This window comes from Oncorhynchus gorbuscha, linkage group LG07, assembly GCF_021184085.1.
Source record: "Oncorhynchus gorbuscha isolate QuinsamMale2020 ecotype Even-year linkage group LG07, OgorEven_v1.0, whole genome shotgun sequence".
NCBI lineage: Eukaryota > Metazoa > Chordata > Actinopteri > Salmoniformes > Salmonidae > Oncorhynchus > Oncorhynchus gorbuscha.
The window spans coordinates 19,085,397-19,112,371 of NC_060179.1; the positions used below are offsets into that span (position 1 = coordinate 19,085,397).

Below are 26,975 nucleotides of genomic sequence, written 5' to 3' on the forward strand. Positions count from 1 at the left end.
TCCTTTGTCAAAAACCATGCTCAAATCAAATGTTCAGTTACATGCACCCAATAGGTGTAGACACCTTACAGTGAAATGATTACTTACGAGCCCCTAGCCAACAATGCAGTTTAAAAGAAATACGGATAAGAATAAGAAATAAAAGTAACAAGTAATTAAAGGGCAGGAGGAAAATAACAATAGCGAGATTATATGCAGGGGGGGTGCCGGTACAGAGTCAATGTACGGGGGCACCGGTTAGTTGAGGTAATATGTACATGTAGGTAGAGTTATTAAAGTGACTATGCATAGATGATAACAACAGAGAGTAGCAGCGGCGTAAAAGAGGGGGGGGGGGGGGCAATGCAAATAGCCTGGGTAGCCATTTGATTAGGTGTTCAGGAGTCTTATGGCTTGGGGGTAGAAGCTGTTTAGAAGCCTCTTGGACCTAGAATTGGCACTCCAGTACCGCTTGCCGTGTGGTAGCAGAGAGAACAATATATGACTAGGGTGGCTGGAGTCTTTGACAATTTTTTAAGGCCTTCCTCTGATACTGCCGGGTATAGAGGTCCTGGATGGCAGGAAGCTTGGCCCCCGTGATGTACTGGGCCGTTCGCACTACCCTCTAGTGACTAGCAGTCGGAGGCCGAGCAGTTGTCATACCAGGCAGCGATGCAACCAGTCAGGATGCTCTCGATGGTGCAGCTGTAGAACCTTTTGAGGATCTTAGGACCCATGCCAAATCTTTTCAGTCTCTTCACGACTGTCTTGCTGTGCTTGGAACACGTTCGTTTGTTGGTGATGTGGACACTAAGGAACTTGAAGCTCTCAACCTGCTCCACTACACCCCCATTGATGAGAATGGGGGGCATGCTCAGTCCTGTTTTTCCTGTAGTCCACAATCATCTCCTTTGTCTTGATCACATTGAGGGAGAGGTTGTTGTCCTGGCACCACATGGCCAGGTCCTCTGACTTCCTCCCTATAAGCTTTCTCGTCGTTGTTGGTGATCAGGCCTACCACTGTTGTGTCATCGGCAAACTTAATGATGGTGTTGGAGTCGAACCTGGCCGTGCAGTCATGAGTGAACAGGGAGTACAGGAGGGGACTGAGCACGTACCCCTAAGGGGCTCCAGTGTTGAGGATCAGAGTGGCGGATGTATTGTTACCTACCCTTCCCACCTGGGGTGGCCCGTCAGGAAGTCCAGGATCCAGTTGCAGTGGGAGGTGTTTAGTCCCAGGGTCCTAAGCTTATTGATTAGCTTTGAAGGCACTATGGTGTTGATGTAGTCAATGAATATCATTATCACATTGGTGTTCCTTTTGTCCAGGTGGGAAAGGGCAGTGTGGAGTGCAATAGAGATTGCATCATCTGTGCATCTGTTAGAGCGGTATGCAAACTGTAGTGGGTCTAGGTTTTCTGGGTTAATGGTGTTGATGCGAGCCATGACCAGTCTTTCCAAGCACTTCATGGCTACAGACTTGAGTGCTACGGGTCGGTAGTCGTTTAGGCAGGTTACCTTAGTGTTCTTTATCTCAGTGTGGATGTTGCCTGTAATCCATGGCTTCTGGTTGGGGCATGTACGTATGGTCACTGTGGGGACAACGTCATCGATGCACTTAGTGGTCCTTCTGTAGCTCAGTTGGTAGAGCATGGCGCTTGTAGCGCCAGGGTAGTGGGTTCGATTCCCGGGACCACCCATACGTAGAATGTATGCACACATGACTGTAAGTCGCTTTGGATAAAAGCGTCTGCTAAATGGCATATATTATTATTATTATTATTATTATTGATGAAGCCAATGACGGATGTGATGTACTCCTCAATGCAATCGGAGAAATCCCAGATAGCTTAGCATCTACTTCATCTAACCACTTTTTTATTGATCTAGTCACGGGTGATTCCTGATTTAATTTGTACTTGTAAGCAGGAATCAGGAGGTTAGAATTATGGTCAGATTTGCCAAATGGAGGGCGAGGAAGAGGTTTGTATGCGTCTCTGTGTGTGGAGTAAAGGTGGTCCAGAGGTTTATTTCCCTCTGGTTGTAATACTAGATGATCATTTTGAAAGATACTGTATTTGCTCTGTAATACTTCAGTGGGAGATTATTGCAGTGCAATAAATAGTAATGACACTGCTTATCAGTGTTCAACAGGGTCACAAGGTTATTTTTCAGGTAAGCTGCTGACAGTACAATTGACACGTGACACCCACAGATTTACTGTGGATCAAACGACCGGGAGGGGTGTGCCAAGTTCACTCAGAGAACTACTAGTTCCATTGTAATGCCTTCTGAGCATTCATTAAAGAACAAGAGAACATATGGTTATGGTTATGGTTTATGGTTTGTGGAAGCCTTGCAGGAAGTTGGCCTCTTACTTTTGCTAATATTGAGCTTTTAACATGGATTGAACGCTGATCAGGAAAAATATGATACCACGACATAAAAAATACCACTGCTATTAATATCACATGGAACAAGAATATCAGTTGTTTTTTTACACCATCAAGTCCATTATTATGTATGCCATTGGCCATACGAGATTGGATACAGTAACTGAATAACAATTGCAACTTTGGCTGACTCTGTGGCAACCCCAAACAAGACAATCAGTTTAATTGTTTTTATTATTTAACCTTTATTTAACTAGGCAAGCCAGTTAAGAACAAATTCTTATTTACAATGACGGCCTACCTCGGCCAAACCCGGACAACACTGGGACAATTGTGCGCCGCCCTATGGGACTCCCAATCACGGCCGGATGTGATCCAGCCTAGATTCGAACCAGGGATTATAGTAACACCTCTTGCACTGAGATGCAGTGCCTTAGACCGCTGCACCACTCGGGAGGCAATGGGCTGTATACAACTACAATGTCTAGATAATACACTTTCCAGAAATGGACACAATAATCACATTAATTAAATGTTTCAGTAATTTACTGTATGTCTGTCTTGGAAAGCTTATTGGAAAGCATTTTGACAAAAAACAGCAGTGTCTCACTTTTTATTGATCTATCTAAGGCTTTTGATACAGTTGATCATGCTATACTTAGGCAGAGATTGTCAAGTGTAGGTCTTTCAGAGCATACAGTTGCATGGTTTGCTAACTATCTGTCTGATATAACTCAGTGCACTCAATTTGATGGGCTTATGTCTGTTAAATTGTCTGTCTTTAATGGTGTGCCCCAAGGCTCTGTACTTGGTCCTCTCTTATCCACTATTTATATCAATGATTTAGACAAAAATGTCCAAAATGCGCAACTTCATTATGCTGTGTCATGTCCTGCCAACAGAAAGCCTTTATTTTCTATGGTGGAGTAGGTCAGGGCATGACTGGGAGGGTGTTCTAGCTTATTATTTCTTTGTGTAGTCTAGTTTTTGTATTTCTATGTTGGCCTGGTATGGTTCCCAATCAGAGGCAGCTGTCTATTGTTATCCCTGATGGGGGATCATATTTAGGTAGCCTTTTCCCACCTGTTGTTTGTGGGATCTTGTTTTTGTATTGTTGCTTTTGAGCCCTACAAGGCTGTACGTTCGTTTGTTTCTCTTTACTGTTTTTGTTGCTGGTTCACATTCAAATATATTTATGATGAACCCAAATCACGCTGTGCCTTGGTCTATCCCTTTCGACGAGCATTACATGCTGATGATACTGTTATTTACTGTTCCAACTAAACTACTGAAAGAGCTGCTTCCTGTGCTTGGCCCTCCTATGTTGAACATAATAAACGGCTCTCTATCCACTGGATGTGTACCAAACTCACTAAAAGTGGCAGTAATAAAGCCTCTCTTGAAAAAGCCAAACCTTGACCCAGAAAATATAAAAAACTATCGGCCTATATCGAATCTTCCATTCCTCTCAAAGATTTTAGAGAAGGCTGTTGCGCAGCAACTCACTGCCTTCCTGAAGACAAACCATGTATACGAAATGCTTCAGTCTGGTTTTAGACCCCATCATAGCACTGAGACGGCACTTGTGAAGGTGGTAAATGACATTTTGATGGCATCGGACCGAGGCTCTGCATCTGTCCTCGTGCTCCTAGACCTTAGTGCTGCTTTTGATACCATCGATCACCACATTCTTTTGGAGAGATTGGAAACCCAAATTGGTCTACACGGACATGTTCTGGCCTGGTTTAGGTCTTATCTGTCGGAAAGATATCAGTTTGTCTCTGTGAATGGTTTGTCCTCTGACAAATCAACTGTACATTTCGGTGTTCCTCAAGGTTCTGTTTTAGGACCACTATTGTTTTCACTATATATTTTACCTCTTGGGGATGTTATTCGAAAACATAATGTAAACTTTCACTGCTATGCGGATGACACACAGCTGTACATTTCAATGAAACATGGTGAAGCACCAAAATTGCCCTCGTTAGAAGCATGTGTTTCAGACATAAGGAAGTGGATGGCTGCAAACTTTCTACTATTAAACTCGGACAAAACAGAGATGCTTGTTCTAGGTCCCAAGAAACAAAGAGATCTTCTGTTGAATCTGACAATTAATCTTAATGGTTGTACAGTCGTCTCAAATAAAACTGTGAAGGACCTCGGCGTTACTCTGGACCCTGATCTCTCTTTTGAAGAACATATCAAGACCATTTCGAGGACAGCTTTTTTCCATCTACGTAACATTGCAAAAATCAGAAACTTTCTGTCCAAAAATGATGCAGAAACATTAATCCATGCTTTTGTCACTTCTAGGTTAGACTACTGCAATGCTCTATTTTCCGGCTACCCGGATAAAGCACTAAATAAACTTCAGTTAGTGCTAAATACGGCTGCTAGAATCCTGACTAGAACCAAAAAATTGATCATATTACTCCAGTGCTAGCCTCTCTACACTGGCTTCCTGTCAAAGCAAGGGCTGATTTCAAGGTTTTACTGCTAACCTACAAAGCATTACATGGGCTTGCTCCTACCTACCTCTCTGATTTGGTCCTGCCGTACATACCTACACGTACGCTACGGTCACAAGACGCAGGCCTCCTAATTGTCCCTAGAATTTCTAAGCAAACAGCTGGAGGCAGGGCTTTCTCCTATAGAGCTCCATTTTTATGGAACGGTCTGCCTACCCATGTCAGAGACGCAAACTCGGTCTCAACCTTTAAGTCTTTACTGAAGACTCATCTCTTCAGTGGGTCATATGATTGAGTGTAGTCTGGCCCAGGAGTGGGAAGGTGAACGGAAAGGCTCTGGAGCAACGAACCGCCCTTGCTGTCTCTGCCTGGCCGGTTCCCCTTTTCCACTGGGATTCTCTGCCTCTAACCCTGTTACGGGGCTGAGTCACTGGCTTGCTGGGGCTCTCTCGTGCCGTCCCTGGGGGTGCGTCACCTGGGTGGGTTGATTCACTGTTGTGGTCGGCCTGTCTGGGTTCCCTCCCCCCCTCCCCTTGGGTTGTACCGTGTCGGAGATCTTTGTGGGCTATACTCGGCCTTGTCTCAGGATGGTAAGTTGGTGGTTGAAGATTTCCCTCTAGTGGTGTGGGGGCTGTGCTTTGGCAAAGTGGGTGGGGTTATATCCTTCCTGTTTGGCCCTGTCCGGGGTGTCCTCGGATGGGGCCACAGTGTCTCCTGACCCCTCCTGTCTCAGCCTCCAGTATTTATGCTGCAGTAGTTTATGTGTCGGGGCTAGGGTCAGTTTGTTTATCTGGAGTACTTCTCCTGTCCTATTCGGTGTCCTGTGTAAATCTAAGTGTGCGTTCTCTAATTCTCTCCTTCTCTCTTTCTTTCTCTCTCTCGGAGGACCTGAGCCCTAGGACCATGCCCCAGGACTACCTGACATGATGACTCCTTGCTGTCCCCAGTCCACCTGGCCATGCTGCTGCTCCAGTTTCAACTGGCCTGGGCCCTAGGACCATGTCCCAGGACTACCTGACATGAGGACTCCTTGCTGTCCCCAGTCCACCTGGCCATGCTCCTGCTCCAGTTTCAACTGTTCTGCCTTACTATTATTCAACCATGCTGGTAATTTATGAACATTTGAACATCTTGGCCACGTTCTGTTATAATCTCCACCCGGCACAGCCAGAAGAGGACTGGCCACCCCACATATGCTCTCTCTAATTCTCTCTTTCTTTCTCTCTCTCGGAGGACCTGAGCCCTAGGACCGTGCCCCAGGACTACCTGACATGATGGCTCCTTGCTGTCCCCAGTCCACCTGACTGTGCTGCTGCTCCAGTTTCAACTGTTCTGCCTTATTATTATTTGACCATGCTGGTCATTTATGAACATTTGAACATCTTGGTCATGTTCTGTTATAATCTCTACCCGGCACAGCCAGAAGAGGACTGGCCACCCCACATAGCCCGGTTCCTCTCTAGGTTTCTTCCTAGGTTTTGGCCTTTCTAGGGAGTTTTTCCTAGCCACCGTGCTTTTACACCTGCATTGTTTGCTGTTTGGGGTTTTAGGCTGGGTTTCTGTACAGCACTTTGAGATATCAGCTGATGTACGAAGGGCTATATAAATAAATTTGATTTGATTTGATTTGATTTGTGCCTCGTCTCTTACAACAGCTTTCCAGAACTTGCAAACTGCTTTTTATACTGTTCAACATACCTTGTGTCAATTGAAGCTTATCTTCAATACTGACAAATCTAAACTAATGGTGTTTTCTAAAGCAAGAAATAGACCTTTGAACCTACCTGTCAGGGCAAAGAGATTGAGGTTGTAACCGCATATAAATATCTTTGCATTTTAATTGATGACGGCCTCTTTTAAAAAGCATATCCAACAACTTACAAAAAAATTGAGGCTGAAATTGGGATTTTATTTTAGGAATAAGGCCTGTTTTTCTTTTGAGCTAGTATCAGCTACATTTATGCCTTTAATAGACTATGGGGATATTTTATATGAAGGCTTTCATGTACTCTGCGCCATCGTCTTGGAACGCCTTACAAAATACTTTTAAACTGGAAGAACCTATCCCGATTGGTATTTTTAAATCACTGACGAATGATCTTCAGACTGATTCCCTGACCTGTCAATGTTTTTAATTTGCTGTTTTTGATTTTGTTATACTATTTTTGAATTCTATGGTTTTTACTAGATTACTTGGTAGTTTTTCATGTTTGTCTGTAATTTATGTCATGACTTGGTGCTACCTATCTTGGCCAGGACGCTCTTGAAAAAGAGATTTTAAATCTCAATGAGCCATTCCTGGTTAAATAAAGGTTAAATGGGGCCTCCTGGGTGGCGCAGGTCTAAGGCTGTGCCACCAGAGACTCTGGGTTCAAGCCCAGGCTCTGTCGCAGCCAGCCGTGAACAGGAGGTCCATGGGGCGACGCACAATTGCCCTAGTGTCGTCCGGGTTAAGGAGGGTTTGGCTGGTAAGGATATCCTTGTCTCATCACGCACTAGCAACTTCTGTTGCGGGCCGGGCACAGTGCACGTTATCCAGATCGCCAGGTGCACAGTGTTGCCTCCAACACACTGGTGCGGCTGGCTTCCGGGTTGGATGCGCACTGTGTTAAGAAACAGTGCGGCTTGGTTGGGTTGTGTTTCGGAGGACGCATGGCTTTCGACCTTCGTCTCTCCCGAGCCCCCCCCTCCCTAGTAGCGATGAGACAAGATAGTAACTACTAACGAAATTGGGGAGAAACTGCGAAAAATTCAAAATGCAAAAAATAAAAAGGTTAAAAATATATATTTTTAAATCACATTAGCTATCAACCAGAAACCACAAGCCATGAAGGTGCCAAGTACCTTTATTCACATTAGCGTCATACAGCAGTTTGATTTTTAGTGAGCACAGTTCCCTACGGAAATAACTTCTAGATACACAGAGATGTATAAATAAATACTTCAATATCATTATATACCATAGATAATTTGTGGCTGACAAAAATAATTTAATAAATACTTTTGGACCTAATAAACAAAATCTCTCGAAATATCTCTTCGTTCACGTTACACTATTTCACGTCAATACGATCTACATCTTTATATAGCTGTTCTGATAATCTTTAATAGAAATATAAACACATTTCTAAATATGTTATATTGTAATATATAGTATCTTTATCTATATATTCTATATACAATTTCAAAGCATGACATTCTATGGATATTGGACAAATGTAACTTGGGCGGCTCCAGAATTAGCGTGGGTTGCCTTCCCACATGATTCATGCAGCCTGGGATGGGATCTAAAGTTAATCTTAAGAGTTTACAGCGAAACTAAGAGAGTAGGTGCAAGAAAACAGTCTTCAGTTCATGGCTTCAACCAAAGTGTTCCAGTTTAGATTTTTTCTTGTTTAATTCTATTAAATAGTCTGCAATGTTGCTACACTGACAATATTGAAAATTCACTGTATGTGTGCTATAAGAGGTCTTTGTCTAATTCAATTACTTTTATCCTTCACATTAATTCTAATTAGTCGATACTGATTGTACAATATATTGTTGACAAATTCAATTGCACATCAACGTCTAAGGGGCTCTTGTGTGGTAGGTTAGAGTGCTATGGTGGTAAAGTAAGGACATCAATCACGATGCATGGACTGACCCCAGGCCGGGGTCAACAGCAGGTTCTGTAGGTGTGGGTTTTAGCATTAGGACATGGTACCAAAGACAGGGTTATGGCGGCAGATGCTGGGACCAAACTCATCGTAGTCCTTTTTTGAGTGACAAACCTGGAGAAACTCAGGCTGTGAAGGAAAGAAACAGAATACAAAAGCAAGGAGCAACAGGGGATTTATCTCAGTACTTTAGGCAGATGAAAAAGGTTGGATAACACCAGATTAGAGGTCGACCGATTAATCGGAATGGCCGATTAATTAGGGCAGATTTAAAGTTTTCATAACAATCGGAAATCGGTATTTTTGGGCGCCGATTTGCAGATAAAAAAAAATATATATATAAATATATATATATATTTTTATACCTTTATTTAACTAGGCAAGACACTTAAAAACACATTCTTATTTTCAATGACGGCCTAGGAACGGTGGGTTAACTGCCTTGTTCAGGGGCAGAACGACAGATTTTCACCTTGTCAGCTCGGCGACCTGCCTCTCTCTCATTGCACTCCACAAGGAGACTGCCTGTTACGCAAATGCAGTAAGCCAAGGTAAGTTGCTAGCTAGCATTAAACTTATCTCATAAAAAACAATCAATCATAATCACTAGTTAACTAAAATCGGTTGATGATATTACTAGATATTATCTAGCGTGTCCTGCGTTGCATATAATCTGACTGAGCGGTGGTAGGCAGAAGCAGGTGCGTAAACATTCATTCGAACAGCACTTGCGTGCGTTTTTCCAGCAGCTCTTCGTTGTGCGTCAAGCATTGCTCCGTTTATGACTTCAAGACTATCAACTCCAGAGATGAGGCTGGTGTAACCGAAGTGAAATGGCTAGCAAGTTAGCACACGCTAACTAGAGGGACGGAAGCTATACTGTTACACTGGCAATACTAAAGTGCCTATAAGAACATCCAATAGTAAAACGTTAATGAAATACAAATGGTATAGAGGGAAATAGTCCTATAATTCCTATAATAACTACAACCTAAAACTTCTTACCTGGGAATATTGAAGACTCATGTTAAAAGGAACCACCAGCTTTCATAAGTTCTCATGTTCTGAGCAAGGAACTGAAACGTTAGCTTTCTTACATGGCACATTTTGCACTTTTACATTCTTCTCCAAAACTTTGTTTTTGCATTATTTAAACCAAATTTAACATGTTTCATTATTTACTTGAGGCTATATTGTTTTTATTGATGTATTATATTAAGTTCAAATAAGTGTTCATTCAGTATTTATTGTTGTAATTGTCATTATTACAAATAAAATTAAAATAAAAACATCGGCTGATTGATCAGTATCGGCTTTATTTGGTCCTCCAATAATCGGTATCGGCGTTGAAAAATCATAATCGGTCGACCTCTACACCAGACACAGCATTATTACAGATGTACAATCTTAATTTGAGCCAGTATGCTACAACAGGAAACTAATCCTGCAGCAACAGGACATTTGAATTATTATGTAGATTTAATTCATGGACATTTTTTGTAGGAGTTGATCCATTTTTCATTAGGGCAAAGTCAGACATTTTAAAGTGGAAATAATAAGCTTTAGCAGCCTTTTTAAACCTAGAATACACTATTGTGCAGGAAATAGTTCAGCAACAAAATAGTAATGAAATGAAGATCCTTTATCTGTAGGCTGAGTACTGTTTATATATTGATTCTATATATATATTAATACAGTAGACATGTGAGAGTGAATGATAATAATAATAATAACAGAACTTGTTAACCTTCGCAGTATGACCATGTAGAAAATGTAGTGTGTATGCGTGGGTGCGTGCTCTGTGTGTGAGTGTGTACATGTGCACTGTGTATGGTCTTTACCGTAGAGGCAAGCATGGATCCTCCAAACCACACGGCATAGCGCTGCATGTGGTGTGTAACCACCAGGACCTCCATGGGCTTGGGCTGAAAACAACGGGAAAGTAGACAGATTACCATCCATCCTGAGCCCAGTTCTACCCTGCATAACAATAGCCTGGACAATGTCAGATCTGTATTGCCAACTCCTATGATCGTTGTCGTACCAAACATGACCATAGGAGGCAGGAAAGCACGAACAGACACACACCTTTATCCTTCCTCCACTGAGCTCCTCACTCAATTTGAGCCGGGCGTCTACCGACCGCTTCAGGTCTCTCTGCAGCCGTCGGCCAAAGTCTCTGAACATGGTGGAACCGCCAGACAGGACAATATTCTGTAATGTGTCAGTACACAACACAACTATAGGGTGTCAGTTTTCTAGCCCATCAAAACAATAACAACACCTTCATTCACCAAAAGTAGTCAATCTTGCTAACCACACAATCAAGAGACAATAATTGGTGGGCGCTTATAGTTGTCCTTTTTTACACATACACAAGTATGTATATTATACGCATGTGTGAATTGGAAATGTATTTTTTTAATATCCCAATTTCATTGAGACACCCATGGAGTATGGGGTCACAGCCAGGGTCAGTCATTATGAATGATGCACCTGGCGGAATTAGGGTTAAATGCCTTGCTCAAGGGCACATCGACAGATGTTCAATATTTTTGTGCATGCTTTCTGTGTCTAGTTAGGCTTCAATGTCATCACAGAATTAGGGCTTAATCACAAATTATTAACTGGGTGGTGCGAGCCCTGAATGCTGATTGGCTGACAGGTGTGGTATATCAGACAGTATACCATGGCTATGACAAAACATTTATTTTTACTGTTCTAATTAGGTTGGTAACCAGTTTACAATAACAATAATGCACCTCGGCTTTGCGTCGTGCCTTGAAAGTTGCTGATATCAAATGTGTAAAGGCTACACTGGTCAGGTCTCAAACCCTAACGAGAGAGAGAGAGAGAGAGAGAGAGAGAGAGAGAGAGAGAGAGAGAGAGAGAGAGAGAGAGAGAGAGAGAGAGAGAGAGAGGCTCAGGGAATATTGGGACAGTCATTCGACCTTAATTAAATATTGACGTTCTGCGATAATAGGGGATCAATCAGCGATCCTCCGCCATTACAGGTCGAGGGGGTCAATCGTTTGTTAACAAACTTTAGAGGCTTTGGGAGGAAATGGATCCCGTTGTTTGGATTGGGCTGAGCTGGAATAACTTCTGGAGCAATAAAAAAAGTACTGTTCTCCATCTATTTTTCATCCCTCTCTCCCTCCCTCTTTCCATCCATGTTTTGCCTTTCTGAAATGAATCCATTTATTACTCGTGTCAGAGGAGGAGATGAGAGCCCAGCAGCAGAGCGTTTTACTGCAGATGACCACCTTTCAATTTGTGAAGAAGATGGTTTAAGCTTATAGTCCACCTCAGGTGTTCTGACTCGTGGGGATAGTTAGGATGCTCAATGAATTGTTAAATGTATTCAATTGCCCAGAAGATTGCAATATTTTATTTTAGGCAGTTGGTTCACTGGGCTATTACAAGTTCAATGACTTGTCTCAATGTTTTTATAAATACCCCAGTTTGATGTTTCAATTTGATATGCACATGACTGGCATGAAGATCATGGACATTTATAATACATGAGAGCAAGATCATTTGCACTCATTCTGTGTTTAGAAAAAATATATGTTTTGTTGGTATGATCCAAGCTAAATGAAGACTAGAATGTGACATTGAATAAGTCAGGTGCCGTGTTCAAACCGATGTTCCCTCATTGCCTCCAACAAGGCCAACATGCATCTACCAGTAAGATAACAAGGTGTACACTGACGCCTGGTGGACAAAATATGAAAAACTATTCAGAATCAAAACTGTCAATACTAAATGTATTGCAGAGCAAGTCTGACATATTTAAAATAATCTTCAAATCATATTATTTCTTAAATGAATTGTTAAACTGGAAAGACATGCATTTCCCCATCACACAATCAATTGCAGAACGTAGTGTTGAAGCCATACCTTATATAGAGGTCTTCTGACATCTATTGGACAGTTCATTATAACCTCGTCAACTATATCTGAGATTGGCTGCATGAAGTCTGGGTTGGCAAACTGTAAAACACAGGAGCAGATATAGTGGGTATTACATGTGAATGTTTAAAGCAAGGTTCAATGCAGTTGTTTTTATCTCAATATCAAATTATTTCTGGGTAACAATTAAGAATATTACTGTTATTGTTTTTAATTAAAATGTTAGAAAATAAACAAAAGTAGCTTCTTAGCAAAGAACAATTTCTCAAGAAAGAATATAGCTATGACTGTCTGGGAGTGGTCTGGAGAAGGGAAAACTGAAAACTAGCTGTTATTGTCAGTTAGGTTTAGAACTCTTTATTATTTTAAGTCTAACTAATTTACCACCTGGTGTTGTCACCAGGCTGGCCAAAACGCCATCCCACCAAAACAGGCTGAAATATTAGGCTTTCTTTTCAAACAGCTCTTACACTAAAAAGGCATTATCATTCCAACCTCAGTGTGTAAATATGTATAAAACACATGGAAACCATGATTTTGACTGCACTGGGCCTTTAAATGAGAATAATCTTACATTTGTCAACTTTATTCTGCATAACAATTATTTATCTTTTTTTTTTACTGATATCTTACATGACAACAATTGGTGCTTTCTTGAAGATACTCATTTCAAATGATTAATCCAACTGGATCCTTATTGGGTAACATGTTACTTCTTATAAATCTTATAAATAGTGTAGCATAAAATAAACGCAACCCGTTATTCAGAATATCAATGAATACCTCTGGATGAAAGAATATTTCTGGACCTAAAAAGCGTTCATATCCAACGTCTATGTGGAATTCAGATTTATTGATGGCATTGATGCCTTTGTACTTCTTGATCCATTTCCCAGGGTCCGTGTCATATTTGGCAAATTCCTTCACAATGTCTGGACAGATGTAGCAGTACCTCTCCTGGGAAAACAAAACAACAAACAACAAATAAACAAGTGTGAGCTGACATTGTCCATTTATGTACATAATGTAGCATCAAGTCCAACAACCATTACACCAATCAAAACCTCTTAAAGAAGTCGCTAGGTGTTGCTAGGTAGCTTCACTACTATTCTCCTCCTTACCTTGACTGCCTTGGCTGTCTCCATGGACTGTTCCGGGGGGATGCCCACCTCCCTCTCTCTAAGGAGCTGCTGAATAAACAAGGTGATGTCTCGACCTGCTATGGGGATGTGTTTTATACAGCTCCCAATGACGTAGCCTTCAGCCTAGCACAGGACACATAAGATACAATGACTCAAACAGTCAAGAATCCTAAATATCAAGTCAACAACAGGTTAACATAACATGATCCTGATCATGTCTCAAAGAGTTACTCTATACCTGCAGCATAACTATGAATTTGCACAACATGAAACACTTAAAGCTGCAATATGTATCGAGAAAACGTTTAGAAAACAGCTGACAGTGAAGAAGGCATCTGAACAAATCTATGAACGTGCTGTGACTTTTACGTTAACAAGTACCAATATATCTCAATATGGGTACAGCACTTGTTTTTCACTGTATGGTATTCTATTTTATGGTATCCAATTCTATTTTATATATAGCCATAAAGAAAAAGTCCACATACGGGATCCCAGCAATCATTGAATTTGACACAGCATTTTAGTCATCATAAACAACAGACACAGAACTTCATGCCATATCACTTTTACAGAGAGGGAGTTGTATTTAGGAGAGGACAGACACCCTGATTTAAAAAGACAGGACAGCAACACTGATTTAAAAAGACAGGACAGCATCCCTGATTTAAAAAGACAGGACAGCAACACTGATTTAAAAAGACAGGACAGCCACCCTGATTTAAAAAGACAGGACAGCAACCCTGATTTAAAAAGACAGGACAGCAACACTGATTTAAAAAGACAGGACAGCAACACTGATTTAAAAAGACAGGACAGCAACACTGATTTAAAAAGACAGGACAGCAACCCTGATTTAAAAAGACAGGACAGCAACACTGATTTAAAAAGACAGGACAGCAACCCTGATTTAAAAGGACAGGACAGCAACACTGATGTAAAAAGACAGGACAGCAACACTGATTTAAAAAGACAGGACAGCCACCCTGATTTAAAAAGACAGGACAGCAACACTGATTTAAAAAGACAGGACAGCAACACTGATTTAAAAAGACAGGTCAGCAACACTGATTTAAAAAGACAGGACAGCAACACTGATTTAAAAAGACAGGACAACAACACTGATTTAAAAAGACAGGACGGCAACCCTGATTTAAAAAGACAGGACGGCAACCCTGATTTAAAAAGACAGGACAACAACACTGATTTAAAAAGACAGGACGGCAACACTGATGTAAAAAGACAGGACAACAACACTGATTTAAAAACACAGGGCAGCAACACTGATTTAAAAAGACAGGACAGCAACACTTATTTAAAAAGACAGGACAGCAACCCTGATTTAAAAAGACAGGACAGCAACCCTGATTTAAAAGGACAGGACAGCAACACTGATTTAAAAAGACAGGACAGCAACACTGATTTAAAAAGACAGGACAGCAACACTGATTTAAAAAGACAGGACAGCAACACTGATTTAAAAAGACAGGACAGCAACCCTGATTTAAAAAGACAGGACAGCAACACTGATTTAAAAAGACAGGACAACAACACTGATTTAAAAAGACAGGACGGCAACACTGATGTAAAAAGACAGGACAACAACACTGATTTAAAAACACAGGGCAGCAACACTGATTTAAAAAGACAGGACAGCAACACTGATTTAAAAAGACAGGACAGCAACCCTGATTTAAAAAGACAGGACAGCAACCCTGATTTAAAAAGACAGGACAGCAACACTGATTTAAAAAGACAGGACAGCAACACTGATTAAAAAGACAGGACAGCAACACTGATTTAAAAAGACAGGACAGCAACACTGATTTAAAAAGACAGGACAGCAACACTGATTTAAAAAGACAGGACAGCAACCCTGATTTAAAAAGACAGGACAGCAACACTGATTTAAAAAGACAGGACAGCAACCCTGATTTAAAAAGACAGGACAGCAACACTGATTTAAAAAGACAGGACAGCCACCCTGATTTAAAAAGACAGGACAGCAACCCTGATTTAAAAAGAAAGGACAGCAACACTGATGTAAAAAGACAGGACAACAACACTGATTTAAAAAGACAGGACAGCAACCCTGATTTAAAAAGACAGGACAGCAACCCTGATTTAAAAAGACAGGACAGCAACACTGATGTAAAAAGACAGGACAGCAACACTGACTTAAAAAGACAGGACAGCAACCCTGATTTAAAAAGACAGGACAGCAACACTGATTTAAAAAGACTGGATAGCAACACTGATTTAAAAAGAAAGGACAGCAACACTGATTTAAAAAGACAGGACAGCAACCCTGATTTAAAAAGACAGGACAGCAACACTGATTTAAAAAGACATGACAGCAACACTGATGTAAAAAGACAGGACAACAACACTGATTTAGAAAGACAGGACAGCAACCCTGATTTAAAAAGATAGGAGAGCAACACTGATTTAAAAAGACAGGACAGCAACCCTGATTTAAAAAGACAGGACAGCAACCCTGATTTAAAAAGACAGGACAGCAACCCTGATTTAAAAAGACAGGATAGCTAAAAGCAATATGGCCCACACGGGAATTTGCTTTGACCTGGAGGAGAGAAAAGCCACCTGGGTCTGTTGAGAAACAGTATGGGAGTCTTAGGCTGCGTTTACACAGGCAGCCCAATTCTGATATTTGTTCCACTAATTGGTCTTTTGACCAATCACATCAGATCTTTTTCAGAGCTGATCTAATTGGTCAAACGACCAAAGAGTTGAAGCATGTCCTGGCGTGGGGTAGTTCAACCCATGTTACAGGGATGTTTCTATCAGGGAAGGGATAGGATGGTTATAAAACGTCCCCTTACATGCCTTTCCTCATTGGATCCTCCCATTAACCCACGATGCCTTGGATCATGTTGTATATTGACATTCCTTTGAATTTGGACAGACACACAATCAAAACAGATCAATAAAGGAGTTAAGTTGGGCTTGCTAGCTGCTTCCACTCACAAGAAAGACATTTCTGTTTTGTTCCCACAATTAAAGCTAAGCAACCAAGATGGCCTAGCTTTTCCTGGGGAATGCCAACACATTTTGAGGTTTATAATGCCTTCATAAGGTTGGCATAGCACTTCTGTCATGGAAGATTATGGCAACTCCAATGTTGATGGACGGTTTCATAACAGTTTAACGTGACATAAGACAACATTAAGCTTTCACGACAAGTGCGATTATAAGCCTATATGACCTATTAGGCCTGCGACCTACTTTGTCATAGTGTCTTTTAACAACAAAAAAAACTTTGATATGCTTTTGTTACCACAGGTATGGCGTGGGTGACTCCATCTCCGCTGTCAATCACGATTCCTGTCAGTGTTCGCTCGCCTACTTGTCTAGACGTCCATGATGCTGCCAGGGCCAGAACTGCCTGAAATGAACCAGTACAATCACTGAGAGACAGATTTCAATGTGATTAGACCTAGGGCTGTGGCGTTCATGGAATATTGTAAACATGTTTAGAATCTCCAAGCCTCCAGGCGTACACGCCGCTGATGTATGCCTTTGGAACATCTACATTGAAAAAAAGTCTAATAAACCCATTTAATAAAACCACAATAAATCCATTATGTATTTTAGGCAAGTCTAAAGAAACATTTTGATATGAAGAAAATGTATTTCAGAGAACAAAATATGAGTTGGCCTACTGTATGTTATCTGGCTATGCGCCCTGCCATAGGCTGTAGACTAGTTAATTTAGCAGACAAGATATGCTTATAAGTCCCGTGCCATTATTTTATATTATATGATTTTATAGTAAGAAGAATATAATTGAACTTGGCGGAATAAAATAGAAAGGATATTTTTCCCATTCCGGAGCAATTTTGAGAGTAAACGTGATCATTTGAAACAGGTCCTATATGCTAAACTAGATTTTGAGTTAATTGGCTAATTTAGATGTGAATGATACAAATCTTAGTTTGTCTTAAAAATCAAAACATAGTTGGTCTGCATGATGCTACTATATGCAACAAAAAGTCACAAAAAAAGCTTATACTCTGTTCCTTGCCTCAGGCTGCACACCCTGTTCTCTCATCAAGTGGTCATATATTCAACCATCAGACTATTCTCAAATTAATTTGAAATTTAGAATGGCCCAATATCAAATGGATAGGAACAACAGGAGGCTGCTGAGGGGAGGACGGCTCATATTAATGTACGGAAACAGCGCACATGGAATTGCATCAAACAACTGTAACCATGTGTTTGATGTGTTTGATACCATTTCACTTATTCCTCTCCAGCCATTACCACAAGCCGTCCTCCCCAATTAAGGTACCATCAATGTTGTGTTGTAGGAACAGGGGGCAGGGGAAAAAAGACATAATCTGTATGCACTCGAATAGTAGCTGAGAAATAGACCTAAATATAGTAGCAGCTGGGATCCTCCTCTTTTTAGGGGAAACCATCAAAAACTCTGCTATCACACAGGATTGCATATAGAAATGTCTGGGCTTATAAGAACACTTATTTCACTTCACGCATCAACCACTGTTTGAGGAGCATGCAGCCTATCACTGCACGACAGGTGATATTCCACCCAAACTCTCTATGCTATGGGCTCTCCAACCATGTTTCTGCAGCTACCCAGTGCTTCATTTGGGAAACCAAATCAAATCTGTTTGGGAATAGCGATAGTAACATGTTTTCATAACGCAACACATTTAATTAACTAAAACTGTTGACAGCCCCTATTTCTGCGTGCTTGAAAAAGGAATGAAGGAGAGGAGATGGACAAATTCACTATAATTGTAAGCTAACTCTGTAACTGCCCTGCACAATCAATGAACCAACAGCATCAACTAGGCCTATATGTTCTCTCCCAGACTCATGGATTGCTGTTTGGAGCATATCATAAGGTAACCAGTCCAACCAGTATGAATAGTACAGTCCAGATTCAAAGGTGATTGCTAGAATTTGTTTAATTTTGAAGTATAGGCTAGAACAGTTATGTACCAAAAAAATCCAGAATCTATATATGGTTTAAAAAAAATGTTTTTCCACCTTGCATAATATGCAGTAGGCTATTAGGTTATGTATTGTCCAATGCCATAATCATTATTTTAATTCAGGTTTATTTTTCGGGCTTTGTCTCATATCATATACAGTGTTTTCAGAATGTATTCAGACCCCTTGACTTTTTCCACATTTTGTTACATTACATCCTTATTCTAAAATGTATTAAATAAAAAAATCCTCAGCAATCTACACACCATAATGACAAAGTGAAAAAGGGTTTTTAGAAATGTTTGTAAATTTATAAAAAAATAAAAACAGAAATACCTCATTCACATAAGTAAATAAGACCATTTGATATAAGACTCTAAATTGATCTCAGGCACTGTATGATGAACAGAGAGTAGCAGTAGCGTAAAAGAGGGGTTGGCGGGTGGGACACAATGCAGGTAGCCGGTTAGCCATTTGATTACCTGTTCATGAGTCTTATGGTTTGGGGGTAAAAACTGTTGAGAAGCCCTTTAGTCCTGCACTTGGCACTCCGGTACCGTTTGCCACACGGTAGTAGAGAAAACAGTCTATGACTAGGGTGGCTGGGGTCTTTGACCATTTTTAGGGCCTTCCTCTGACAACGCCTGGTGTAGAGGTCCTGGATGGCAGGCAGCTTAGCCCCCATGATGTACTGGGCCATATGCACTACCCTTTGTAGTGCCTTGCGGTCAGAGGCCGAGCAATTGCCATACCAGGCAGTGATGCAACCAGTTAGGATGCTCTCGATGTTGCAGCTGTAGAACCCTTTGAGGATCTCAGATCTTTTTAGTTTCCTGAGGGGGAATAGGTCCTCTTCACAACTGTCTTGGTGTGTTTGGGCCATTCTAGTTTGTTGTTGATGTGGACACCAAGGAACTTGAAGCTCTCAACCGGCTCCACTACAGCCCCATCGATGAGAATGAGGGCGTGCTCGGTCCTCCTTTTCTGGTAGTCCACAATCATCTCCTTAGTCTTGGTCACGTTGAGGGATAGGTTGCTATTCTGGCACCACCCGGCCAGGTCTCTGACCTCCTCCCTATAGGCTGTCTCATCATTGTCGGTGATCAGGCCTACCACTGTTGTGTCGTCTGCAAACTTAATGATGGTGTTGGAGTCATGCCTGGCCATGCAGTCATGGGTGAACAGGGAGTACAGGAGAGGACTGAGCACGCACCCCTGAGGGGCTCCAATGTTGAGGATCAGCATGGCAGATGTGTTGCTACCTACCCTCACCACCTGGGGGCGGCCCGTCAGGAAGTCCAGGATCTAGTTGCAGAGGGAGGTGTTTAGTCCCAGGATCCTTAGCTTAGTGATGAGCTTTGAGGGTACTATGGTGTTGAACGCTGAGCTGTAGTCAATGAATAGCATTCTCACATAAGTGTTCCTTTTGTCCAGGTGGGAAAGGGCAGTGTGGAGTGCAATAGAGATACCATCATCTGTGGATATGTTTGGGCGGCATGCAAATTGGAATGGGTCTAGGATTTCTAGGATAATGGTGTTGATGTGAGACATTACCAACCTTTCAAAGCACTTCATGGCTATGGACGTGAGTGCTACGGGTCTGTAGTCATTTAGGCAGGTTGCCTTTGTGTTCTTGGGCACAGGAACTATGGTGGTCTGCTTGAAACATGTTGTTATTACAGACTCAATCAGGGACATGTTGAAAATGTCAGTGAAGACATCTGGTCAGCACATGCCCGGAGCACACGTCCTGGTAATCCGTCTGGCCCCGCAGCCTTGTGTATGTTGACCTGTTTAAAGGTCTTACTCACGTCGGCTACGGAGAGCGTGATCACACAGTTGTCCGGAACAGCTGATCCTCTCATGCATGCCTCAGTGTTGCTTGCCTCGAAGCGAGCATAGAAGTGATTAAGCTCGTCTGGTAGGCTCGCGTCACTGGGCAGCTCTTCCCACATGCTGTGGCGATGTTTATCAGCAGAAGGGACTGGGAGACTAGTCAGGCACGAGGCAAAGATGAACGGAGCAAAGTAAAGAGATATCCTTGATGAAAACCTGCTTCAGGGCGCTCAGGACCTCAGACTGGGGCGAAGGTTCACCTTCCAACAGGACAACGACCCTAAGCACAAAGCCAAAACAATGCAGGAGTGGCTTCAGGACAAGTCTCTGAATGTCCTTGAGTGGCCCAGCCAGAGCCCGGACTTCAACCCGATCGAACATCTCTGGAGAGACCTGAAAATAGCTGTGCAGCACCGCTCTCCATCCAACCTGACAGAGCTTGAGGGGATCTGCAGAGAAGGATGGGAGAAACTCCCCAAATACAGGTGTGTCAAGCTTGTAGCGTCATAACCAGGAAGACTCTAGGCTGTAATTACTACCAAAGGTGCTTCAACAAAGTACTGAGTAAAGGGTCTGAATACTTATGAAAATGTAATATATATTTTTAAATATATTTGCAAACATGTTTTTTTTTTAAGTTTTTGCTTGGTCATTATGGGGTATTGTGTGTAGATTGATGAGGAAAAAAATAACATTCAATCAATTTTAGAATAAGGCTGTAACAGAACAAAAAATGTTTAAAGTAAAGGGGTCTGAATACTTTCCAAAGTCACTGTATAGGCCTAAGAGTATGCATAAGCTTGAATATGTGTATGGTGTTCTAAATGCAATGTCTTAAATGTTTTGAATAAATCATCATCTTATAAAGAGCTGTCCATTTTCTAACTAGAGATCTTCACGGATCCACCTGTACCCGAATACCCGAGACCGAGTTCCAGATCCAGAATTCTAAATAATGTCATGGGTCTAGATTGGATCTGTTGTTATGTTGTGATTGATGAGAAGCTCATGCACAGCTGCAGCCTCAATTAGCCTAGCTAGCTAATTTTAGCTAGCTTAACTAGCTTCTCCCAGTTTGATGAAGTCAAGACAGGTACTCTGTAATCATTTTTCATGTTAAATAACCTAACTATGGCCGCTATTAGTCTACTATAGCGCGAGTCGGATTGGTTGGATGCTGCTCTCGTCTCTCCCTCCGCCCTGCTCCAAATGTCACTGGCTCACAGTAGGGCCCCTCTCCCGCCTGCTAGAGCAGCACCTCTCACGCTTTATCAGCTCCAGTTAAGAAAGTAACATAAAACAAGACATTTCTGCTGCTTCCCTCACTTGATTCGGCCCGGGCTATGTCTATACAGAACGGGTCTAATTGTCCTTGGGTCCTGTCGAAACAGGTCTCTATATTTACAAAATGTATTTATGCATATCTGTTCCGTGTGGGAAAGCCTCAGGTCAATTTCGGAACGGGTCCAATGTTTTTGAACCATGAAGACCTCTACTACCAACGCATGCCCAGAGTGCATAAGAGGAGATTACCATGACTCAGCGATCACATGGAATTTGACTTTCATCATTACTGCCATTGTGGCCGTAATATCGTCACAACAGCCCTAATTGGACCTCACCTTCATTAACATCTTTATGCATCCACTGATCTATCAAGTGTTTAAACATACAGTACCAGTCAAAAGTTTGGACACACCTACTTATTACACTGTTCAGAGGAGACTGCGTGAATCAGGCCTTCATGGTCGAGTTGCTGCAAAGAAATCACTACTAAAGGACACCAATTATAAGAAGAAACTTGCTTGGGCCACGAAACACGAGCAATGGACATTAGACTGGTGGAAATCTGTCCTTTGGTCTGATGAGCCAAAATGTTTGTGTAGGTGAACGGATGATCTCTGCATGTGTGGTTCCCACCATGAAGCACGGAGGAGGAGGTGTGATGGTGTGGGGGTGCTTTGCTGATGACACTGTCTGTGACTTTTTTTAAATTCAAGGCACACTTAACCAGCATGGATACCAAAGCATTCTGCAGCGATACCCCACCTCATCCCATCTGGTTGCACTTATGGGACTATCATTTGTTTTTCAACAGGACAATGACCCAACACACCTCCAGGCTGTGTAAGGGCTATTTGACCAAGAAGGAGAGATGGAGTGCTGCATCAGATGACCTGGCCTCCATAATCACCCGACCTCAACCCATTTGAGATGGTTTGGGATGAGTTGGACCACAGAGAGAAACAAAAGCAACCAACAAGTGCTCAGCATGTGTGGGAACTCCTGCAAAACTGTTGGAAAAGCATTCCAGGTGAAGCTGGTTGAGAGAATGCCAAGAGTGTGCAAAGCTGCCATCAAGGCAAAGGATGGCTACTTTGAAGAATCTCAAATAAAATATATTGATTTGTTTAACACATTGTTGGTTAGTACATCATTCCGTATGTGTTATTTCATAGTTTTGATGTCTTTACTATTATTCTACAATGTATAAAACAGTAAAAAATCAAGAAAAACTATTGAATAAGTAGGTGCGTCCAAACTTGACTGGTACTGTATATTTCTATCTAGGCTTACATGGAGTGAATGGATGATCATATCAAATACATTGTTATAATAATAAGACATCCTCAATACTTGTACTATATACTACTGGTATATAACCATACATGAATGGGGTCATTGGGGTATTACACCTCATTAACACCACCGCAGATCAATAGTGTGAATGGGAAATTATTTCTGTTGTACCTGCACTGCGATGTACAGGCCTGGGACATTAAAGGTCTCAAACATGATCTCAGCCAGATACTCTCTGTTCTCTGGCGTGTTCAACGGAGGCTCTGTCTGGGGACACAAACGTAAAAAACACTATACAGTCCAACTGACTAAGAGCAATAACAGCAAAGCTACAAAATAATACAATTTAAATGAGGTCTTACAAAAACCATGCACCTATTGACTGTTTTCATTTTGAAAAACATTGACTAAATTCAGAATGGGCAATGGGTGCATTCATTGATATTTATAAATACTGAAATACCAGTTTAAAAAATAGAAAAATAAATACCAATACCTCTATTTCATTCCCATATATGTTACAACAAACAAAATATGTGTTATGGTGTATACTGGGGTATATAATACCTTTACAATAAACTGTCTCTCACCATAAGGAAGCTATGGTCTTCAGGCTCTGCCCGCAGATACTTGAAGATGATCTGCTCCATGAACTTTTCCATCAAATCCCAGTCTTCCACCATCCCATGTCTGATGGGCCACTTTGGAGACAAAAGGCCACATGGTTACAACTCAAAACCACCCCTGTGGGCAAAAACTGGTCGAATCAATGTTGTTTCCATGTCATTTCAACCTTCAACCTAATGACGTTGAATCAATGTAGAAAACTGCTAGGGTTAGCAAAAAGTAATCAACGTAAGGGCACTTTGTCTTTTTTTAACCTAAATCCAATGACATGGTGAAATATTTTTTTTAAAATTCACATTGAACTTGACATTGAACTGACATCTGTGCCCAGTGGGACAGATCCTATGAGTAGGATCAATCACCTTAGTTGCATAGTTGGGCTTATCAATGCCTTCATCTCCTATAAAGAAATCCAAGTCATCCACTCCCTTCACAAGTCGCCTCTGTGCCTGGTCTCCTACACCGGCTGACTCTCGTATCGCTATGCCTGAAATGGAAACACATAAGGGTAACGAACAGGTGTTACATTCTTCTCTAGACCTCCCGTCCATCAAGTCGATATACATGGACAGATGACGTACCAAGGCCCATATGTTCACACAGCTATCAAGCATATTTTAGGACTCTGTGTTCAACAAAGAACAGATCAAAACAGTCTGAAACTCATTTGTTGTCCGTTCCCTTGAGAAATGAATTGATGGTAATGAGTGAAATGACAGCTGGAGTGCAGTAACTTGCTCAAGGTTACACAGCCGTGTGATGAGATGGGAGGCTACACTGCCTTTAATTAGTGCTTTCCCAAGGCAGAGCTTGATTCAATCCAAAAACAAAAACTCCAAAACTGATGTAAATAAAGTCATCTTCAAGTTAGAAGTGGATAGTGTTTAAAACATCTGCAACATAAGCTATACAGTATACTTACAGGATGGCATGATAAACTGTGGCTCTGTGTTTCCAGCATATCCAATCTTGGTGTACCTGCATTCAAAGAAAAACAGCACAAAGTCATAATAACACAGCAAAGATTACAATGTTTGCCCCTAAGCATTGTGCAAATATACAACTGAATCATTTATTTATTTTCTGTACCATGGACTAAGCAGAATGCATTTGTCAATATATTCTCTACCGATCAATTTGCGATTAACCTTTCAGAAACAACCGAAACCTTTAGCAATTAGTTCCCTGTAATAAATATACAGTATCAGGTTCTGTCTCAACCCCAGCCTTTCTAATTAAGTCAAACTTCCTGTTTAACCATACTAATTCATCAAGGAGGAAAAATGTATCTCCTCTAAAATGTATATTGTTAGCCAAAACATGCAGCTGTTTAATTCATAGAGATCTTGGAAAATGTACCGCCCACAGGCTGAGTTATTCATCAAGTTAATCAATCCTGTGAGTTTACAGGCCTTCGGATTCAGAAAACAGTAGGCTCATCTACAGCTAAATAAGTTTTAGAGGACACTACAGCAGTGGCCAATGGCACTTTATTTACATTAACATCTTAGCTATAGACCTAAAAAACATTAGAAAGTATGTAATTATTATATATTATACCTTATAACATTTTTAATAGTATTATTTAATATTATTCTCAAGTAAACTTTGCAGGCAGGTGCTTTCCACTTGGGTAAAAAAGGTTGTCTTGATTGGTGGCATAACATAGCCTAACGTTAGTAAATGTCCTTTTCGAGGCACATCACATACTGTATCTTCAGAGCAAGCGTAGCTGTTTCAAGTAAACAAACTCACCCTGTCCCACAATCTATCACGCAAGGAGGTAGAGGAGTTGCCATGACTGACGATTTTCCTATCGATACTAGAACACCATAGATTATTTGCAACAACTGTATCGGTTAGTTTAAACCCAATGTATGATTGAAGGTTGGCTACACGGCTGATTGCACTGCCCCGTGCTCGCTTATTTCCCTGTACCGTTATTTATATTACAGAATATACGTTATATTGACCAGATACTCAAGTGGCCGCTCTAACAATTAAAATAAATGTCTTCAAAAATGGAAGGCAGTGGGCGGGGGCACGATTAGGTGGGACCATTCTAGCCAATGAGAGGGCAGATACGCACAACAACAGGCACAACTCCAATATAAAGTGTTTTTTTCCAAAGTTGCCAGGATGTCAAAGTGTCCTACTTAAATCAGTACACTCGCAACAACATCGGCATTACGAAACTTCTAGTCGATCAAATAAGCCATACGTAGAAAATAAACCATTCACATTTTCGTTAACCAAGTTCAACACTCTCTCGTTGACCTCCATACAAAAACTCCTCGCTTTGGTGAGCGAAAAAACATAAAACGCCACCTGCTGGAGAAGACCGATTTTGGGCCCAGTTATCCCTCTCGCTCTGCCCCTTTCTCTATGTTTCTATTTCTAGTAGTTTGACAGCGAGAGTACTTCCCGAGTCAAAGGGAAAATTGAAAAAATAAAAACAAGCTGTCTGGCTCCGTTCTCCACTTGAGCTTAGTAGGGAATGGGAATTTGCACAATTGACCGTGAGTCAGTTTCTCATTCGAAAATGCTCTGTCATGTAGTGATTGCTAATACAGGATCAGATGTTAGGCTACAGAAAAAATGCTTTATTGAAACCTGTGAAAGTATTCTTGAAAATAATGTTTCGCTAAATTATATGGCAAAGGTGTATGCAATTAAATAACCTTGTAATTTTGTGAAGAAGCTGCAAAAAAACTAAATACCACGGCACCAATGTATTTCAATACTCACACCGCAAGGTGGCATCTGAATCCTACTGTTTCCTCTCTGGCCACGAGTTGTTAGGCAACCTTGTTTGTATTGTTCACGCGCCCAATGAAAAGGAGGTGACGAATGTTCTGTCACACAAACTAATAGCCATTATTCTTGATAACGTTGGGATTAAGAGCAATCATACTAAACTATTTTTCATTATGTATTTCATTATGTCTACCAGAGAGGCACGATAACGATCCTGTAACCATTTCAATAACTCATCTATGCCAGATATTATGGTACATTTTCAAAAAGCAAGAAGATTATTTGAAAATGCGCGTTATTTTTCCTGACAGCAAGCAAGAGAAGCTGACTACATAAATGACAGAGAACGATGCACAAATATGTCGCAAACGAATCTATAAGTGTAAAAAAGTATCTGACGAAAGGTTTGTAAGAAACTCATTTGATGTCATGACGATATATGGACTTTGCCACCACCGTCACGTGCGCATTTCCCATCAACAGCGCACAATTCCGTCAAGTCTTTCCCCAATGTACACTAGCTCATTTTTACACCAGCATACACCTAATAACTACCTGTTTGTCTTCAACATTGCTACGTGCAATCAAACTTTACTGACACTCCATACCGGTTAACGAGTATGTAGATAACTGTTT

The 26,975-nt window shown here is 41.3% G+C and overlaps 1 protein-coding gene across 1 annotated transcript; it reads right to left on the bottom strand.

Moving 5' to 3' along the window:
- Positions 1 to 7,668: 7,668 nt before the first annotated feature.
- Positions 7,669 to 25,578, bottom strand: LOC124039143 (actin-related protein 3B-like). Its single transcript, XM_046355027.1, has 12 exons — positions 25,338 to 25,578; positions 24,505 to 24,560; positions 23,945 to 24,069; positions 23,546 to 23,656; positions 23,127 to 23,222; positions 16,855 to 16,962; positions 13,536 to 13,679; positions 13,198 to 13,371; positions 12,403 to 12,495; positions 10,588 to 10,713; positions 10,341 to 10,424; positions 7,669 to 8,628 (listed from the first exon to the last, which is right to left on the bottom strand). Exons 1-12 carry the CDS (start codon positions 25,379 to 25,381, stop codon positions 8,533 to 8,535), a joined length of 1,257 nt encoding a protein of 418 aa, XP_046210983.1. The 5' UTR covers positions 25,382 to 25,578; the 3' UTR covers positions 7,669 to 8,532.
- Between the last annotated feature and the right edge of the window lie 1,397 nt (positions 25,579 to 26,975).

Excerpts from the sequence above, each read along its gene's own strand:
- LOC124039143 (XM_046355027.1), bottom strand. The coding sequence starts at position 25,381 with ATGGCAACTCCTCTACCTCCTTGCGTGATAGATTGTGGGACAGG. Across the intron at positions 24,070-24,504 it reads ACAGTTTATCATGCCATCCT|GCATAGCGATACGAGAGTCA; the intron begins GTAAGTATACTG and ends TTTCCATTTCAG. Across the intron at positions 10,714-12,402 it reads TCAGAAGACCTCTATATAAG|AATATTGTCCTGTCTGGCGG; the intron begins GTATGGCTTCAA and ends GACACATTACAG.